This window comes from Aquarana catesbeiana, unplaced genomic scaffold (assembly GCF_042186555.1).
Source record: "Aquarana catesbeiana isolate 2022-GZ unplaced genomic scaffold, ASM4218655v1 unanchor236, whole genome shotgun sequence".
In the NCBI taxonomy this organism is placed as follows: Eukaryota; Metazoa; Chordata; class Amphibia; order Anura; family Ranidae; genus Aquarana; species Aquarana catesbeiana.
The window spans coordinates 521,171-541,557 of record NW_027362664.1 but is presented as its reverse complement, the minus strand read 5'-3'; the positions used below and the strand labels follow the sequence as shown (position 1 = coordinate 541,557).

The 20,387-nt window shown below is 47.6% G+C and overlaps 1 protein-coding gene across 1 annotated transcript in view; it reads right to left on the bottom strand.

Moving 5' to 3' along the window:
* The window catches only part of LOC141121960 (uncharacterized), a 70,091-nt gene that overhangs the window by 9,257 nt on the left and 40,447 nt on the right, over positions 1-20,387 (bottom strand). The window contains exons 7-11 of the mRNA XM_073611732.1: positions 6,184-6,281; positions 5,882-6,094; positions 4,807-5,004; positions 4,582-4,717; positions 2,364-2,486 (exon numbers count right to left, since the gene is read on the bottom strand). Coding sequence (XP_073467833.1) covers positions 2,364-2,486; positions 4,582-4,717; positions 4,807-5,004; positions 5,882-6,094; positions 6,184-6,281 — 768 coding nt within the window. The remainder of the gene's footprint in view (positions 1-2,363; positions 2,487-4,581; positions 4,718-4,806; positions 5,005-5,881; positions 6,095-6,183; positions 6,282-20,387) is intronic.

Genomic DNA, 20,387 nt, shown 5'->3' with positions numbered 1-20,387 from the left:
GGTCAAAAGTTTTATGGATCAGTCTTCCAGTGGCTCGAATGGCTCTCTGCAAAGACTCTGTAGTACCGCGGATAAGTCCCAAGAGGGGAACCTCCTAGATCTGGGAGGCCTTCTTCGACATATGGCTGTGAGAAACCTTTTGATTAGGGGTTCTTCTACTAGCCTATGATTCAGGAAGCTCGATAGAGCAGATACCTGTATTTTGAGGATACTGACTGCAAGGTTTAGGTCTGTACCTGCTTGGAGGAATTCTAGAACTGCTGGTATCATAGGGCCTGAGATTCTGTTGTTGATTGTACGCCAACAGCCCCTTCCTCTCTAAAAGCTCCCTCTCAGTAGTCAGGCCATCAGAGAGAGATGGTCCACCTGCGAATGATTCACTGTTCCCTGATGAATGAGAACTGGCATGGAGGGGAGTCTGCAAGGATCCATAGTGCTGAGTTTTAACAGTCCTGGGAACCAAGCCCCCCGAGGCCAAAAGGGGGCAATTTGAATGACTTTCGCCCTTGAGGCTCTTATCTTCCTTAGTATTTTTGGTATGAGCGCAAAATGGAGGAAACGCATACGTTACGTTCCCCAAGGTTGTGATAGGGCATCTAGGCCCATACTGAGCCAATCCCTTTGAAGGGAGAAGAACCAGCCCACTTCTTGTTCATTGGCTCTTTTAAATGAGCCTGTATCTTCAAAAGAGATTTCCGCTCCCTTCGATAGGGAAGCGTCTAACTTGGGACACTTCTCCCATAGACTTGTATCCTCTTCTTTGAAAGAGAACCTCCTTTTGAGGTTTTTGGGGAGAAAGATTCTTTTTTCTGGTACTTTCCACTCCTGCAACACTGTTTCTTTTAGTGAAGCGTAAACCGGAAAGGTTCTGGCCTGCTTGGCTTGGAGGCCTGCATATAACAGGTCATGCACAGACAGTTCTTTATTTTCTGGCTCCAACAAATCCAGGGTATCATATATGGCCTTTAATAACTCATCTTTCTTCTCTGAGGGAAACAGGAATCTTTGGGTTTTATTTGGCTTGTCCTCCTTAAACTCCCCTTCATCGGAGTTCGAAGCTGACTCCGAGCTTTCCTCCAGCCCTTGATCAGTGGGTCACCTGCCTGATAGAAGAGGTTATCAGCATCGCCCTAGTGCTGGTACCGGATGTGCTGGGGACGGGATCTGCCCTGGAATCCTGTGCATGGGGTTTAAATGATTTTGGAGTCTGCATCCATGCATTGAATCCATGAAATGTTTGAATAGCGGGGTTGTTTCTTTCTTGAACAGGTTATCAATGCAATCTTGAAATATGTCTTTTTTCCAACCAGAGGGCATTTTTCTAGTACAGACTGGGCATCTCTTCCTAGAAGCATCTGTCTTGCTTTTTTTGGGCTCTTGATTTTTATCCTGGGAATAACCAAAGTACAAACCCAAAGCAGTGTTACTTCAACTGAAGTACAAACTGAATGGAAAGAAAACACCCAGATGGATAGCAAAGAATTCCTGCCTTAGAATTTTTAACACAAACACCCACCACCAGGACCTGTGATGCTATATGTGACTCAACCCTCAACTAGAGGGAGGTTACACCAATGCACCTACAAAAAGGCCCACACAAACCCCCAGTGCCCCACCACAGGAGGGTAAGAAAAGAAGATAGGAGCGCCCTAGGCCCCCCTTTTCTTACCTATGGCCCGGAGTCAAGTGATGGCGCCTCCAGACCTGCATCCGCAGTCCCCTGCTCTTCCATGTCCACCATCCAGGAAGCAACCCAGCGCCATCTTCTGCCAGTGCCGTTTATTTATACTGGCATGGAGGACCAGGACAGCGCTGTGAATCAGGCACCATCCCTGTGGATAGCGTGCCTGCCCGCCTTCCTCGGTACAGGCAAGGTTTCCCCCGGCGGGTGTACCAAGATGGCCGCCACATGACTTCCGGCGACCGCATTACTTCCTGCCTGTGAGCCAGAAGGGACGTCATCTGCCCGTGCCGGCGAGACGGATTTGGCCACATGAGGATGCCAGCATGGAGACAGGCTTACCGCGCTCCAACATCAGTGGGAATGAAGCGGGAATGACCTGGGAGAAGCAAGCTACCCCCTTCTATAAGAGACCAGCCTGCTGTCGGCACACTACCAACAGGGATGGACTCATCTGAGCACACATCCTCCTGCACCAAGAAGGCATCTTACACTGAAGGTACAACCAACAAAGGAGATGAGAGGGGGTCACTTCTTACACATACATGAGTCCCTAGTGTAGAGGCCCAGGATGACCCAAGCCAACCAGCTCCCCAGAAGCACTGCCCCTATTAGAGGGACCTGCCGCCGGGAGGCCCCTGCTACCTAAAATGTAGGCCAGACAAAATAAAAAACAACTTACTTGAAGTTCCTGTCTGGTCAGAGGTAACACATAACACTGAGGGGCCATGGCCTATGGGTGGTCTTTGATAATGTGGATCATGTGTTTCCTGTATTAGGTGGGAGGAGCCTCTCTCTCTGTAAGCTGTCGTGGAAGATGAAAAAAAAGAAGTCCGTTATAGTACAAAAACAGCAGATAATCACTACTATAAGGAATTATTTATACTGTGAAATAGTGAAAGTAATATATCTTATGTCATATATATATATATATATATATATATATATATATATAATAATAAATATACCCAGAAGTAGGATATATGGGAATTTTATGTAATAGTAATGCCTTCTATTACCTCCAGTCTATCAGCCTCCACCATGTCTGGGGTCAGATGCTGATCTTCCCTGCACAGAGCCCTTAAAGTCATTGAAAATGTTGGATTTCTTTTTTGTCAACTTGTCAAGTTTTGTAAGCTTGCAATACCTACCTGCTCTGTGTAATGGTTTGCACAGAGGTACCCTGATTCTCTTCTTCTGGACACCACACCCCTCACCCCCCACCAGCACTTCTGGCTCCTCCTGCCTTCAGAGTTACCCTATAGGAAGCCACAAAGTATAGTATAGAGTTCTCCTATAGGAAGGTACAAAGTATAGCATAGAGGTCTCCTATAGGACGGTATAAAGTATAGTACAGAGTTCCCCTATAAGAAACCGCAAAGTATAGAGTTCCCTTATAGGAAGCCACAAAGTATAGTATAGAGTTTCCCTATAGGAAGCCGCAAAGTATAGTATAGAGTTCTCCTATAGGAAGGTACAAAGTATAGTATAGAGTTCCCCTATAGGAAGGTAAAGGTCTGCCCTTACAATCACTTGCTTCCTTCTCTTGCCCAGGACTACATGTCCCATGAGGCATTGCTGCTCACACATTCAAGTTCTCAGGCATTTACTGACATGTATGGATGGTGTACTGAGCTGTATTTTCTGATATGTAAAGAAATAATACATTCTGTATGCAGGCCAATTAATCGACTGACCAACTAATTGTTTATGGCAATAGTTGACAACTATTTTCATAATCGATTATAATTAATTATGACGATTAGTTGTTTCAGCCCTACATCTCTGAATCTCCTACCAGTTCATTTCTATATTCATGGAGCTTAGTCAGAGAGTGAGGAAACAACGAGAACTGTCTTTTATAGGAGTGACAGTGATGAGGGGATTATAGGACGAGTGTCCCCTCCCCCTCTATCACTCATTGTCATCTTCCCAACACAAGAAGCCCTGCACTTCCTTATTTAGTCCATGATTTAGTCATTAATAACAGCGGGGCTGAGCCCCACCAGAGGTCAGAGAGTGAGGATAGGGGGAGAACAACCAAGATGAAGACTAAACTGATCCTGAAGACCACCATCATTGGGTTATTGACTCCTCCCTCATTATCACTTTCTGTTTAAGGTTCCAAAGTTTGAGGATGTTATCACATTATTATCAAAATGTAAAAGTCTGTGCTCCAATCAAATCATCAGATATAAAATGTCCAGCTAGTAGTAAATGGGTGCAAAAGAGGTAAGGCCTATGTAATGTACAACTTATTATATGGGATACAGTTAGGATTTTATAGTACTAGAATAATGTAATGTACAACATAGAGTATATAGTGCAGGGGTCAGGAGTATGTAATTTACAATATAAATTATATAGTGTAAGGGTCAGGATTCATAATATTGATATTCAGTAATCAGTGGAAGTTTAAATGTTTACATGAGGCAAGTTGCAGAGGTCCCACACCGCTGCCTCCCATCTCCTGAGACTGCACTCAGTGACTTGGGTCTGAGACTATACAGACATATCCATCCACCCGGCACAGCCAGCAGACAACAGAACAAGTAATCCTGGGAGAATTGTTCTGTCAGAGATCTTACTAGACTCAGGAATGGGGAAGAAGACCCAAAACACATACCCCAGATGCCCAAGTCTAGTAACGTCTATGGTGAAAATCAACATTTTGCAGCCAGATGATCCCCAGAATCTCCATAAATCCAGTCTAGATACATAAATTGTGTCTGCAGCACAGGGATGGATTATCTGAGAGAAATACAGAAATACAGGACAGGGAACACAGCTCAGGAAAGTGACCAGGGGATTACAGGCTGATATCACCCAGTCATTGCCCTACTCTGGACCAATCAGTGAGCAGTATGGGTGGAGGAATGTATTTAGTGTTAGTGACCCACCTGTGCTGATCTCTGTAAGAGTGCCATCCTCTAGAATTAGCCTCAATATTCCATCCTCCTCCATAGACTGCCGATCATCGCTCACATAAGTCTTCTCTTCTTTCACCTTAATTTTAGAATCTCTCAGGTTTCCACTCTGAATATATAATAAAAATGACATCAATGATAACGATGCAGATAATGTACAGATCCTAATGATACTATCAGTGATTGTTCCTCATCTACCTGATGATGGTGAGGGATGGTGTGACTTTCTTGTGTGGAATCCCGGGAATACAGAGGACGGGGACATCTCTCTGGTGGGTTCCTGGTATTAGGTGGCTCCATCATATCCTTGTGTCCTTCTGAAAACTCCTCCATCACTCCATACTCCTCATCTTTATACTCTTCTTTAACAACATTATCATCCCCGAGGTTTCCACTCTGAAAGATATAATAAAACATTAATTGTAACAAACATGCTATGTATAAATCAGTAAAGAGAAAAACTGTGCTATTGTCTAAAATTATCTAAGCTGCAACTCAAAAATGTTATACGACACCAATATGAGAATTTCTATTATGCAAAAATCAGAGCTACTGTCAGGTCACCTGTATCCAGGTGACAGATGCACCCCGTTGGGGTCAGGAGTGCACCACTATGAGAGTGGACCCTAAGGCTGACTGCTGTGGATGGAACTCAGGGTGGTTCAGGAAGGCAGGTCCCCTGGAGCACCAACACGGATCCCACAGTGAGTTAGAGCATAGATTCCCCAGGGCGCGGAGTCTAAGAGCCAGCAGGTGTTCACCAGAGCCTCTAGTGGTGAGGATGGACTGGGCTGCAACTGGCTGCAGGTGGCAGCCCCCAGCGTCTCCCAGCTCACGCTCGCGGTAGGCTACAGGAGGATGGAGAGGAAACAGGAGCCCAGGACAGCAAGGGATAGTAAGGAGGTAGCCAAATGTCGGGGCGACTAGCAGACAAGGATAACAGAGAACACGCTAAAAGTCAGGGTCACAGGCAAACAGGGATAGTCGAAAACGCACCAAGATCGGTAACAGAGACAGAGACAAACTTAGAGCACATGGCAAACAGGAAGCCAAACATACAATATTGCACGGCAAGGCAGGCTTGGAGAATACGGTGTTAAATAGTGGTTCCTGTTGAGGCTAGGGTGGAGCCACACAGAGGGAAGATTACTTAAGCATGCAGGTGTGAGAGTACAAGCCTCAAGGCTGATACACAGACCAGGTAAGAGACAGACAGGTCATAAATGTATTACTGCAAGGTCATGACAGCTACCAATAATTGTCAATCATCTACCTGATGATGGTGAGGGATGGTGTGATCTTCCTGTGTGGAATCCCGGGAATACAGAGGACGGGGACATCTCTCTGGTGGGTTTCTGTAACTGGATGACTCCACCATGCTGTCCTGGTACAGATCTTTATGTTCTTTAAGAAACTCCTCCATCACCCCATCCTCCTCTTTTATTTCTTTTTTAACTTCAACTTTAGAATCTCTCAGGTTTCCTCTCTGAATATATAATAAAAATGACATCAATGGTAACAATGCAGATAATGTACAGATCCTAATGATACTATCAGTGATTGTTCCTCATCTACCTGTTGATGGTGAGGGATGGTGTGACCTTCCTGTGTGGAATCCCTGGAATACAGAGGACGGGGACATCTCTCTGGTGGGTTCCCATTACTGGATCCATCTGTAGGAAACACGCACACTGACTGAATACATTGTTTCTATGTGTTTATCAGATGATGGGGGATCTAGGTGGACCCTCCGTACTGCTCTCTCCTTTACAATAAAGTCTCCTCTTACCCGGTGATGTGAGGGGCGGCTGATTGTCCATCATGAGGTCCTTGTAGAGATCCTTGTGTCCTTCTAAATACTCCCACTCCTCCATGGAGAAATAGACAGTGACATCCTGACACCTTATAGGAACCTGACACACACAATGATACAGTCACCATCCAGACACATCCCTTGTCTGTTACTGGATAATGTCCCAGAATTCCCAGCACCGCTCACCTCTCCTCCACGATCTCTCTGGTGACTTCTACAATCTTCTTTTTATTTCTCTATTCTATCAGGGAGGGAGGTGGAGGCAATGTGATGGTCATATGATCTCCAGACTTCACAGGAGGAAAACTCTAGATCTGAACACAAATTAGTAATACACTAATTAGTAAATTCAATAGATATTCCCAGAATCCTCCTCACCTCACCATTCAGGTCTCCATTTTATTAAAGTTCACTTAAGACTGATGTAGAATTTACCCACACAGGACCCCAACACTACGTAGGCTAAAAGCTTGCTGCAGGTATTCTGAGATCATTACATACAATGCAGGACCAACAGTCCCACTTTGCTAGTGTGGATACCAAGGGTCCGCCCACATCCTAAGAGCATCAGAAAGAAAAGCCAGATGGAGGAACATTGGGAGGAGGAGCTGTGAGGTCAGTGTGATGTCATAGGACATATAGACTCTGTATGAAGGGACATTTGGATGGGGAGATTTGAGGGGTCCTCTATATGAGGCGCATGTGCAAACCAAATCATTGTTCCTGGGTGTGTCCTACTTCTCCTAAACTGAAGAGTGAACTTTGACCTTTACCATACAGAAATCTGTCAGGAATCTGTGAAAGTAAGCTCTCATGTGATCAGGTGATGGGCGGAGGAACGGAGTGTAAATACCAGACAATTTTCTCCAGAGCTCCTAATGGTGGGGATGGATTTCGCTGCATCCACCCCCCAGGATCACTGCAGGTGTGGAGAAAAGCTGTGTAAGAGGATATGGAGGAGAGATGAGGAGGAGATCCAGGAATCAGGATAAAGGTCAGGACAAGCAACAGACGAGCGCATCCAAGAGATGAAGCCGGGGTCACTACACAGAGAATCAATCCAAGGAAACAACAGGCAGGACGAGGAATAGCAAGAAGGAGCTCAGAGACAAATGAGAATATTGCTCAGCCAATGGGAGATTATCTCAGCATGACTTACATAATGAAGGAGATGAGGGGGAGGGGAGGAAGTCACTTATGGTGACCATAGAGACATGGAAATTCAGCTGGTTCAGCAGGGATCGGTCACATTTCCATCCATGTGTGGTCACTGCCGGATAAAAGTCACTCCATCAGCGGCTGCAGCCAATAGCTTCATCACTGATCTGTGTATTCTGAGAGCGGAGGAGCGCCCCCCATTGTCAGAATACAATAGTGCAGCGGGGAGGATTCCCCCATCCCCCTCCAATGTGTGGATGGGGGAATCACTTCAGTTTTTTCCTCTCATCCCGCTGGATGAACGATAAAACTGAACCATGTATGGCCAGCTTTGGAAGGAAGACATATTAATAATCAACTGATCCCCCTTAAGGGGTTAATATACATATTACCTCCTCTGCCGCCAACTTCTGCAGGGTCTTCTCTCTACGTCTTATGAATTGGAATGTCCTCATTATCCTGTATGTACCTGACATCACTTCCTGTCTGTCTTCCATAGAGACTTCCTGTCTGGGTAGAGGTGAGGTCACCACCTTGTGGAGATCAGAGGAACTGCAGCTCAAGAAACGTCTCATAGTGTGAACACGGCCTTGTGCTGTGTATGTATTTACTGTTAATATGGGGTTGGTATGAGATCCCAGCTGCATAATAGGGTCATCATGTAGATCCCAACCTGCAAGCTTTTGCAGCTGCAATTCTAAAAAGTACATCTTAGAGTGTGGTACCGCCAGGCCCCCCCCCCCTCCTCCTTGCCAAATTGTAGTGTTGTCAGGCTGATACAGGCTCTACCGTTTTTCCAGACAAGGTTGCGAAATTGGGAGTCAATCTTCTTGAACCATTTGTTGGGAAATCACATAGGAGAATTGTGGAAGATGTATAGGAGCTGCGGGGCCCAGATCATTTTGATCAGGTTCGCCCGCCCTACCACTGATAGTGGAAGCTTACACCATCCCTGACATGTAAAATGTTGTCTGTCCATTAAAGTGATCTAGGTTAAGTTTCAAGTATCCAGTAGGGTCCGGCGATATCATTACTCCCAGATATTTAAAAGTGTTAACAATGGCAATTTTGGATGCCTCTGAAGGGAGAGGTGATACTAGTAGATCAAGCGGCATAAGTATGGATTTGGACCAATTAATAGTAAATCCGGAGAAGTCACCCGAATTTAATAATGGTTGCCATCAGGGTCCGCAGCGAGCCACTGGAATCCGCCAGATATAGTAAGGCTTCGTCAGCGTAGAGGGACAACTTGTCCTCCAGCTGGCCCCTGCGGAATCTCACAATGTCCCCATCATTGCCAATTAACATGGCAAATGGCTCCACTGATAGTGCAAATAAAAGGGGAGATTATGGGTAGCCCTGACTAGTAACCCGGTATAATTGAAAGGGCAAGGAGAGGGAATTATTAACTCGAACCCTGGCCTGAGGTTCTGAGTAGAGTACTTTCACCCAGTTGATAAAGGCATTACCCAGGCCGAAGCCAGCCAGGATTTCCCAGAGATAGGGCCACTCAACGCTGTCAAAAGCCTTGGCAGCGTCCAAGGAGTGTGTATTTACTGTATATCCTTCCCCTTTCTCTCCTCCCTGAGTGTGTATGAAGAGGCGGAGCTCTGAGTGTGTAAGAAGAGGCGGAGCCCTGAGTGTGTATGAAGAGGCAGAGCTCTGAGTGTGTATGAAGAGGCGGAGCCCTGAGTGTGTATGAAGAGGAGGAGCTCTGAGTGTGTATGAAGAGGTGGAGCTCTGAGTGTGTAAGAAGAGGCGGAGCTCTGAGTGTGTATGAAGAGGCGGAGCTCTGAGTGTGTATGAAGAGGCGGAGCTCTGAGTGTGTATGAAGAGGCGGAGCTCTGAGTGTGTATGAAGAGGCGGAGCCCTGAGTGTGTATTAAGAGGCGGAGCTCTGAGTGTGTATGAAGGGGCGGAGCTCTGAGTGTGTATGAAGAGGCAGAGCTCTGAGTGTGTATGAAGAGGCGGAGCTCTGAGTGTGTATGAAGAGGCGGAGCTCCTGAGTGTGTATGAAGAGGAGGAGCCCTGAGTGTGTATGAAGAGGCGGAGCCCTGAGTGTGTATGAAGAGGCGGAGCTCTGAGTGTGTATGAAGAGGCGGAGCTCTGAGTGTGTATGAAGAGGCGGAGCTCTGAGTGTGTATGAAGAGGCGGAGCTCTGAGTGTGTATGAAGAGGCGGAGCCCTGAGTGTGTATGAAGAGGCGGAGCTCTGAGTGTGTATGAAGGGGCGGAGCTCTGAGTGTGTATGAAGAGGCAGAGCTCTGAGTGTGTATGAAGAGGCGGAGCTCTGAGTGTGTATGAAGAGGCGGAGCTCTGAGTGTGTATGAAGAGGAGGAGCTCTGAGTGTGTATGAAGAGGCGGAGCTCTGAGTGTGTATGAAGAGGTGGAGCTCTGAGTGTGTAAGAAGAGGCGGAGCTCTGAGTGTGTATGAAGAGGCGGAGCTCTGAGTGTGTATGAAGAGGTGGAGCTCTGAGTGTGTAAGAAGAGGCGGAGCTCTGAGTGTGTATGAAGAGGCGGAGCTCTGAGTGTGTATGAAGAGGCGGAGCTCTGAGTGTGTATGAAGAGGCGGAGCTCTGAGTGTGTATGAAGAGGCGGAGCCCTGAGTGTGTATTAAGAGGCGGAGCTCTGAGTGTGTATGAAGGGGCAGAGCTCTGAGTGTGTATGAAGAGGCAGAGCTCTGAGTGTGTATGAAGAGGCGGAGCTCTGAGTGTGTATGAAGAGGCGGAGCTCCTGAGTGTGTATGAAGAGGAGGAGCCCTGAGTGTGTATGAAGAGGCGGAGCCCTGAGTGTGTATGAAGAGGCGGAGCCCTGAGTGTGTATGAAGAGGCGGAGCTCTGAGTGTGTATGAAGAGGCGGAGCTCTGAGTGTGTATGAAGAGGCGGAGCTCTGAGTGTGTATGAAGAGGCGGAGCTCTGAGTGTGTATGAAGAGGCGGAGCTCTGAGTGTGTATGAAGAGGCGGAGCCCTGAGTGTGTATGAAGAGGCGGAGCTCTGAGTGTGTATGAAGGGGCGGAGCTCTGAGTGTGTATGAAGAGGCGGAGCTCTGAGTGTGTATGAAGAGGCGGAGCTCTGAGTGTGTATGAAGAGGCGGAGCTCTGAGTGTGTATGAAGAGGAGGAGCTCTGAGTGTGTATGAAGAGGCGGAGCTCTGAGTGTGTATGAAGAGGCGGAGCTCTGAGTGTGTATGAAGAGGCGGAGCTCTGAGTGTGTATGAAGAGGCGGAGCTCCTGAGTGTGTATGAAGAGGCGGAGCTCTGAGTGTGTATGAAGAGGCGGAGCTCCTGAGTGTGTATGAAGAGGCGGAGCTCTGAGTGTGTATGAAGAGGCGGAGCTCTGAGTGTGTATGAAGAGGCGGAGCTCTGAGTGTGTATGAAGAGTCGGAGCTCTGAGTGTGTATGAAGAGGCGGAGCTCTGAGTGTGTATGAAGAGGCGGAGCTCTGAGTGTGTAAGAAGAGGCGGAGCTCTGAGTGTGTATGAAGAGGCGGAGCTCTGAGTGTGTATGAAGAGGCGGAGCTCTGAGTGTGTATGAAGAGGCGGAGCTCTGAGTGTGTATGAAGAGGCGGAGCTCTGAGTGTGTATGAAGAGGCGGAGCTCTGAGTGTGTAAGAAGAGGCGGAGCTCTGAGTGTGTATGAAGAGGCGGAGCTCTGAGTGTGTATGAAGAGGCGGAGCTCTGAGTGTGTATGAAGAGGCGGAGCTCTGAGTGTGTATGAAGAGGCGGAGCTCCTGAGTGTGTATGAAGAGGAGGAGCCCTGAGTGTGTATGAAGAGGCGGAGCTCTGAGTGTGTATGAAGAGGCGGAGCTCTGAGTGTGTATGAAGAGGCGGAGCTCTGAGTGTGTATGAAGAGGCGGAGCTCTGAGTGTGTATGAAGAGGCGGAGCTCTGAGTGTGTAAGAAGAGGCGGAGCTCTGAGTGTGTATGAAGAGGCGGAGCTCTGAGTGTGTATGAAGAGGCGGAGCTCTGAGTGTGTATGAAGAGGCGGAGCTCTGAGTGTGTAAGAAGAGGCGGAGCTCTGAGTGTGTATGAAGAGGCGGAGCTCTGAGTGTGTATGAAGAGGCGGAGCTCTGAGTGTGTATGAAGAGGCGGAGCTCTGAGTGTGTATGAAGAGGCGGAGCTCTGAGTGTGTATGAAGGGGCGGAGCTCTGAGTGTGTATGAAGAGGCGGAGCTCTGAGTGTGTATGAAGAGGCGGAGCTCTGAGTGTGTATGAAGAGGCGGAGCTCCTGAGTGTGTATTAAGAGGAGGAGCCCTGAGTGTGTATGAAGAGGCGGAGCTCTGAGTGTGTATGAAGAGGCGGAGCTCTGAGTGTGTATGAAGAGGAGGAGCTCTGAGTGTGTATGAACAGGCGGAGCCCTGAGTGTGTATGAAGAGGCGGAGCTCTGAGTGTGTATGAAGAGGCGGAGCCCTGAGTGTGTATGAAGAGGCGGAGCTCTGAGTGTGTATGAAGAGGCGGAGCTCTGAGTGTGTATGAAAAGGCGGAGCTCTGAGTGTGTATGAAGAGGCAGAGCCCTGAGTTTGTATGAAGAGGCGGAGCTCTGAGTGCGTATGAAGAGGCGGAGCTCTGAGTGCGTATGAAGAGGCGGAGCTCTGAGTGCGTATGAAGAGGCGGAGCTCTGAGTGCGTATGAAGAGGCGGAGCTCTGAGTGCGTATGAAGAGGCGGAGCTCTGAGTGCGTATGAAGAGGCGGAGCTCTGAGTGCGTATGAAGAGGCGGAGCTCTGAGTGTTTATGAAGAGGCGGAGCTCTGAGTGTGTATGAAGAGGCGGAGCTCTGAGTGTGTATGAAGAGGCGGAGCTCTGAGTGTGTATGAAGGGGCGGAGCTCTGAGTGTGTATGAAGAGGCGGAGCTCCTGCTGGAACAGCGGTTGGAGGAGGAGTCTAGGAGGGAGATGACAGAAAGCGCAGCAGACTCTCAGGAGTGAGCGAGGAGGATCCAGTTCCTTTGCCATCGGAGGTGAGGAGAGTGTGAAGGATGTTGGTGACTCTGGTAGATGAAAAGCTGGGAGTCATATTGCTCTGGTGAGTGGGGAAGCACTACTAAGGGGGCGCCCTCACCATCACGTGTGTAAGAGGTGGAAGAAGGCGTGGCTACACTACAGCTGGCACAATTTGGAGCACCGAGAACTTTACACCTCATGAACTTTTCACTGATTGGTGGATTGATTTGAGCAAAATAAATGAATTGAAATAGATGCAAAGTGGACGTAGTGGACCTGCAGAGAACACTATAGTACAAAATATTGTATGATTACATGAATTTGCACAGATTTTCTGTTTATTTAATATAGCAGCAAACATTATGAGATTAAAGAAGTGGATGTAAAGTGGAAGCAGTGGATCTGCAGGGAACAGCATCTTGAGCACAAAGCACTTTATGTTGTATATGAATTTGCACATGGATCAGTTTACTTCATTTATTGATAAACACCATAAGATCAGTGAAGTAGGTGTAAAGTGGAAGCAGTAGATCTGCAGAGAATATTATTTGAGCCCCTAGCACTTTATATATGAATGTCTCCACATATTTTAGTGTATTTGTGATGATTTATGTGCACACACAATAGGACAGCGCTGTGACACATAATGCTCTTCTAGTTGATAAAGGGAATACTTACCTTTGTTACAGCAGCAGTCCGGTATAAGTTATTTTTGTAGGTATTTGAGTTGTTACACATAGCGCGGGTTTTATTCTATTTATATTGGTGACATAATTGTCCAAATCTGGGGATCAGAAGCCATTTCCACCCTTTACTCTCGGCTGGGGTTCTTTGTATCCATATAACAGATGTTCTACATGACTAAATCTGCAATCAATTTTACTGCAAAATCAAAGGGGCCAAAATGTCTCCCCCCCGAGCAGTAATATATTTCTATCCCCCTTGGTGGGAGTGGAGATGACCCCATCTGTTGTGTTACACTATGTGATTTATTATTGCTCTGTGTCTTTAAGCTCTGTTCCCTTCTGTCTAGCTGAACTCTCTCTCCCACCGTAGTTCTGTATATTCCCCTCCCCTTCCTATCTCTGATTTATTTGCTCAGTATTCCACCATGTTGTAACATCTTTCCATGTGCCTTATGTAGCGGGCACCTACTTTCATATAGGTGACCTTTTCTGTGTTTAAACTATAAAGTACAGTTCCAGGCGATATGTAGTCAGGCTTGTACTAATATAACAGGCCTGGTTGTTTATCATAAAAACTGGGAGTGTCAGTATAGTATAGGGTGTGGCCACTTGTGCTTGGACCCAGAGATACCACCTCTTGCTTTCAATGACATGGTTCTGGAAGAGAGGTTGGACTTGGGATCTGAGTGACAGGAAGCTTGTGTGGGAGCTCTGGCCAATCATTAATTTGTTTGGCAGGAGGCGGGATTCTCATAAAAGCTGGGGTCACATGGTCAGTCGGGAGTTCGTAGTCCAGTCTGGTGCCCAGAGAGGGGAGAGGTTCCCCTGCTGGGAACCCACCAGAGCCCCCCCCCACGAGGAGGGAGGGGGAACCGGGACCTGCAGAAAAGCTGATGACACTGGATAGCATGTAATCGCTGGTGTTGCTGGCTGCCCCTGCGGGGAAGGGAGCGTGCCAGACCAGAGAGAAGGGATGGAGAAGCCATTTCGGGGGAAGTAGCAACTAAGCGGAAGACAACTGGGCGATCGATCGTTTATGAGTGGCACATGGACTGTTGATCAAGTGAGTGAAAGCCCAGGGGAAGGGTACTACCAGAGGCTGAGGGATGTTGGTACGCAAGTCAGTGAGACAGGCGGAGATGGCCTGTGACTTTGGGTTCAACAATGCCCCGGGATTCCAATCAGTCAGGCGGGAGGAATTATTCAGAGTAATCTCTTCTTTAGCTCAACTTGGAAGTACCATACAGACGGGAAGTAGTGGTAAAAAGGCAGCAGTAAAGCTCCCAGCACAAGTAGAGATACAGACTGTTCTTAAAAGTTCTGCAGGTGAAGAAGTTATTCAGAGTGGCTCTTTACCATATATTCTCTAGTAAATCTACTTCCGTCTTCCCCATTGAAGAAATCATTCAATGTGATTTTATTAGTCCGCATTGTGCTAGGTCTTTGTACGAAACAGGCAAAGAAAAGATTATGAAGCAACAAAAGAGCATCTCAGAAAACCCTTCTCCTATCCCAGTTATGTTACATTATTAAAGCAAGAGAAAAAGTACAAAATGGACTGTTTCTTTTTCTATGGGCTGCGATGGGCTGGGTGGAAAACGTGATTTACGGATATAATAATTAATCAGCAGCTCCTTCGGGGGTTAGTGGTACACTTACAACACCAACGTTTTTCTACCTATGAATATCCATCATTAAACCGAACATTTGAAAGGATTTATCGGCTGTCTCTCCACACAGTGAGTTTTTTCATCGAGTTAAGCTGTCTGAATTGATACAAGGGATAAATAGAACACCAGGTTGTGTAAACCCTATATGAAGCTGGAGATAATGTTTATGGCCTTGTAGTTGAGTCAGAACAGTAGAAAAACAAAGTTTCACAGCCTAATTACAAGATTTCTGCATGACAGTACTGCTACAGACAAGATTTACTGCTCTCATTGCAAGAAAGAATAAGAGAGCAGCACGTGGAAGCCTCATAACCAAGCTGCATGGTGTCATATTACAGCACACAGATCCTGCCTGCTTATCACTCAGTCATTATCTGCTATGAGTTACCACGACTGTCAATGTGAACACACAGCAACCCCAGCACAAGATCCTGAGCCAACTGAGTTACCCAAATGCTCAGTCAAACAAACTTGGAAAGTAATTGAGAATTATGAAGCTTTAAGAGCTGAATTGTCAAATAGCTTGAAATTATTTTGGGAGAAGATTTTTTCTGAATCTAATATGGTGTCTGTTCAATGTGAACTACTGACTCTAGAGGGCACCATTAAACAACTTTCTGCCTCATATGAGCTCTATCAGTTTACCAGTAACAAGTTCATTAATGTCTTACAAAGTATGAACACGGAAGGTTCACTGGAGAAATTAAAGAGCTTCAAGGTTCTTAATCTAGAAAGAGACAGTTTTATCCAGCAAACCAAATTAAAGGCAGAAGCAAAGATAGAGGTGCTACAGGACACTGCATCTCACAGATCTGTTTCCACCAGACGTTCTAAAAAGTCTTCTAGATCCTATAGTTCAAGATAATCAACACTCAGTGAGCGACTTATTAGTGCCCATGCTGAAGCGGAAGCCAGCGAGGTGCAGGTCGCCTATGCAGAAAAGAGAGCAGAGTTTGAAGCTCAGACAGCACATCAAAGAGCAGAGTCGGAAGCTCAGACAGCACATCAAAGAGCAAACAATAGAAATCTTAAATGAACAGTGTAAACATGACGCAGCTATGGCAAACTAAGGGTCCTAGAGCCAGCTATCAGTGCTGACGAAGGTGCAAGTGAGAAAGACAGCATCAACCTAAACATAGCAGATATGGAAGATCCCCTCAAACGCACTAAAGACTATGTCCTAAGCTACTGTACACTCCATCGTCTCCAATGCTCCTGACAATATATAGACTCCTTCACAGCTTCAAGTTAAAGAGGTTTCAGCAAATTCCTGCACGCAAAATCACTCCAGTGAATTTCCTGCCTGCCTACCTAACCTTCCATCACAGAGCATCAGGCAAGCTACAAGCAAATCATCAATTTCCGGTCATCGGTACAGCCTTGAATCAATGTACCATTGGAACAAGTGACTTCAAGCAAGCAACTCACCTGAACGCATCTGCTGCACCATATTTCCCTGTGTCCTTTAACACAGTGCAATCAGCACCATTCAGTCAACATCTCGCATAAAGGCAAAGACAACTGAGACAGCAGAGTTTGTGAGGTACATACTCAGGGCCGGATTTCCCACAAGGCCACCGAGGCCAGGCCTCGGGGCGGCAGTGGTACAGGGGTGGTGCCGCTCCTGCAAATAATTCTCGGCCGCCCCCCACATTAACATAGCAGCATGTGATGCAGTGCACCCGGGTGCCAGAGAGGTGGGGGCGCTGAAGCACTAGAGTGCTCCTCTCCCTCCTCCTCCTCTCTGTGTCCAGACTGAGGCGGCTTCCTCCGCAGGTCACCGCCGCCGCGGCTCAAGCCTGTCCCCCCTCCCTACTCCTGTCAAAGGAGAGCAGCCGCCGGAGATTGGAGCGGCTGGTCTCTGTGCGGGGGGGGGCGTGTTCTCCTGTGTCTCTCACTCCCGCCCAAGCCTGTCTCCATCTGTACACTTATGGAGGGGGGGTGTCCTGGGGGGTCTGTACTAATGGAGGGGGGGTTGTCCTGGGGGTCTGTACTTGTGAAAGGGGGGTTTGTCCTGGGATGTCTGCACTAATGGAGGGGGGGTTGTCCTGGGGGTCTGTACTAGTGAAGGGGGGGTTTGTCCTGGGATGTCTGCACTAATGGAGGGGTGGGTTTGTCCTGGGGGTCTGTACTAGTGAAGATGGGGTTTGTCCTGGGATGTTTGCACTAATGGAGGGGGGTTTGTCTTGGGATGTCTGTACTAATGAAGGGGAGGGGGGTTGTCCAGGGGGGTTTGTACTAATGGAGGGGGGGTTGACCTGGGGGGTTTGTACTAATGGAGGGGGGGTTGTCCTGGGGGGGTTTGTACTAATGGAGGGGGGTTGTCCTGGGGGGGTTTGTACTAATGGAGGGGGGTTGTCCTGCAGGGGTTTGTACTAATAGAGGGGCGTTTGTCCTGGGGGGTCTGTACTAATGAAGGGAGGAGAGTTTGTCCTGGGGGATCTGTACTAATGAAGGGAGGGGGGTTTGTCCTGGGGGGGTCTGTACTAATGAAGGGAGGGGGGTTTGTCCTGGGGGGGGTCTTTACTAATGAAGGGAGGGGGGTTTGTCCTGGGGGGGTCTGTACTAATGAAGGGAGGGGGGTTTGTCCTGGGGGGATCTGTACTAATGAAGGGAGGGGGGTTTGTCCTGGGGGGAGTCTGTACTAATGAAGGAAGGGGGGTTTGTCCTGGGGGGGTCTGTACTAATGAAGGGAGGGGGGTTTGTCCTGGGGGGTCTGTACTAATGAAGGGAGGGGGGTTTGTCCTGGGGGGATCTGTACTAATGAAGGAAGGGGGGTTTGTCCTGGGGGGATCTGTACTAATGAAGGGAGGGGGGTTTGTCCTGGTGGGGGTCTGTACTAATGGATGGGGGATTTGTCCTGGGGGGGTCTGTACTAATGGAGGGGGGTGGTTTGTCTTGGGGGGTCTACACCCAGGAAAGTACACCCAGGGCTCCAGAGGGAGAGGACACTGCTGAGGGAAAACCATTAGAGAGAGAACCCCGCTGCCCTGCGCCACCAGAGGGAAAGCCACACAGCCTGGTGCCATCCCTGGCGGAGAAAGGAATGGAGTCATTGCAGGAATACAGATCTGGGTGCTACCCAGCGGAGTCACCACGGGCAATTCAGAGTGAGCTGACTCCTGATCAGAGGAACCGTTGCTGTATCGCTGGGTCAGGTGAGAGGGCCGATCGGCCATTATCTACTAATGTCCATAGGAACTGCAGTCTCTGACCGTCTCCTGTATCATGTCTGCAGTCTCTGACGTCTCCTGTATCATGTCTGCAGTCTCTGACCATCTCCTGTACTATGATTGCAGTCTCTGATCATCTCCTGTATTATGTCTGCAGTCTCTGATCATCTCCTGTACTATGTCTGCAGTCTCTGATCATCTCCTGTACTATGTCCGCAGTCTCTGATCATCTCCTGTACTATGTCCGCAGTCTCTGATCATCTCCTGTACTATGTCTGCAGTCTCTGATCATCTCCTGTACTATGTCTGCAGTCTCTGACCATCTCCTGTACTATGATTGCAGTCTCTGATCATCTCCTGTATTATGTCTGCAGTCTCTGATCATCTCCTGTATTATGATGTCTGCAGTCTCTGATCATCTCCTGTATCATGTCTGCAGTCTCTGATCGTCTCCTGTACTATGTCTGCAGTCTCTGTCCGTCTCCTGTATCATGTCTGCAGTCTCTGACCGTCTCCTGTATCATGTCTGCAGTCTCTGACCATCTCTTGTATCATGTCTGCAGTCTTTGACCGTATTATGTCTGGGGGCTCTTTCTGGTGTGTGTGTGTGTGTGTGGGGGGGGGGCATTGAAGGGCCCGGCCTTGGGGGCGGCAAAGGGAGTAAATCCGGGCCTGTACATACTTCACAGAAAGCTCACAAAGACTGGTCTTACAAGTTTTGATGACCAACCTGAGAACTTCAGAAGTTGGAACTGTGCTTTCAGAACTGCAATCAGTGATCTTGGAATTACAGCTGCTGCACGTGTTAAGCCATTAAGATCGTTTTTCATGGACAATCCTACAGCAGGCCTCACAGCTGCATGGGATTGACTAGAGCAAAGTTATGGCCTTCCAGAAGCTATGAAAAAATGCTTTGTTCATGCGTCTGGAAACTTTCCCAAGGATATCTGGTAAGGACAACAAGGAGTTCCAGAGACTGAGTGACCTTCTCCTTGAGCTTCAGCTAGCCAAGGCAGACCCAAAACTACCTGGACTCAGTTACCTTGACACTGCAAGAGGAGTAAACCCAATCGTCTCCAAGCTCCCTTAATGGTTTACAAGAGAAATGGTCTGCACTAGGGTCATCATACAAAAAGAGAACAAGGTTTCCTTCCCTCCATTCTCTTTCTTCTGCTAATTCATCAGGAAAATTGCAGAGACCAAGAATGAGCCAAGTTTTTCTTACGGTGAGTATAGTCTCTTCGCACCCTTTCCTAAGAGTACCAGTCTTCAGGGCAACTATAGAAGCCGTAGAGGCCCAGTATCCGTGAAAAAGACTGACATCCTTCCCACTCCTTCCACAGCTTTGGCCACGAACAGAGTAGGAAGATTAAAAACCTTAACAGAGAGTGTCCCATTCACAAGAAGCCATAACCCCTCAAAAAATGTATCGGCTTTAGGAAAAGGCCTCTTGAAAAACGTAAGGAGCTTTTAAAGACATTTAGGGTATGTTTCAGGTGCTGTGCTTCTACAGAACATTTTGCAAAGGACTGTAATGTGTCCATCAAGTGCATAGAGTGTGGCTCCGAAGAACATGTGCAAGCCCTCCATCCGCTTGAGCCCAGCTCTGCACAACCTGCTACTTCTCCTCCCAGGTTAACGCATAGCAGGGAGAATATAGACCAAGTGCCTAATTCTACCATAATTTCTTCATCCTGCACTAAAGTTTGTGGAGAAGACTGCTGTGAGAAGTCCTGTGCTAAAATATGCTTGGTGAACATATACCACAAGGATCAATCAGAAAAGACTCTAAAGGCGTATGCTATGTTAGACGATCAGAGCAATAGATTACTTGCAAAATCAGAAGTGAAAAGGCGAAGCTCATCCTTACACCTTGGGTACCTGTAGTGGAACTACAGAGGTTTCTGGAAGAAGGGCTCATGGATTAATGGTATCTTCTCTCAAAGATAACTTGCAATTACCCCTACCTACACTTGTTGAGTGCAATCAGATACCTGCTAACAGGGAAGAAATCCCTACTCCAGCTGCTGCTTTCCATCACCCTCACCTAAAGTAACAGCAAATGAGATACTGCTGCTTGACAAAGATGCTCAGATCCTTCTTCTGTTAAGAAGAGACATTCTAAGAGTTCACAAAGTACACAGACAAGTCAGTGGACCCCCAGATGCCCCACTTGCCCAGCGCATGGATCTAGGTTGGGTCATCATAAATTTTGTACTTTTCTATATTACTGCCTTGCGTCCATTTAAAGTCCCAAACTTTGAGGAATCTTGTTCTTTTCACACATGGGAGGATCCTGGGAACGAATGATTGGAGTAGCATGAAGAATTTTTGACTCCATGTTGCAGACT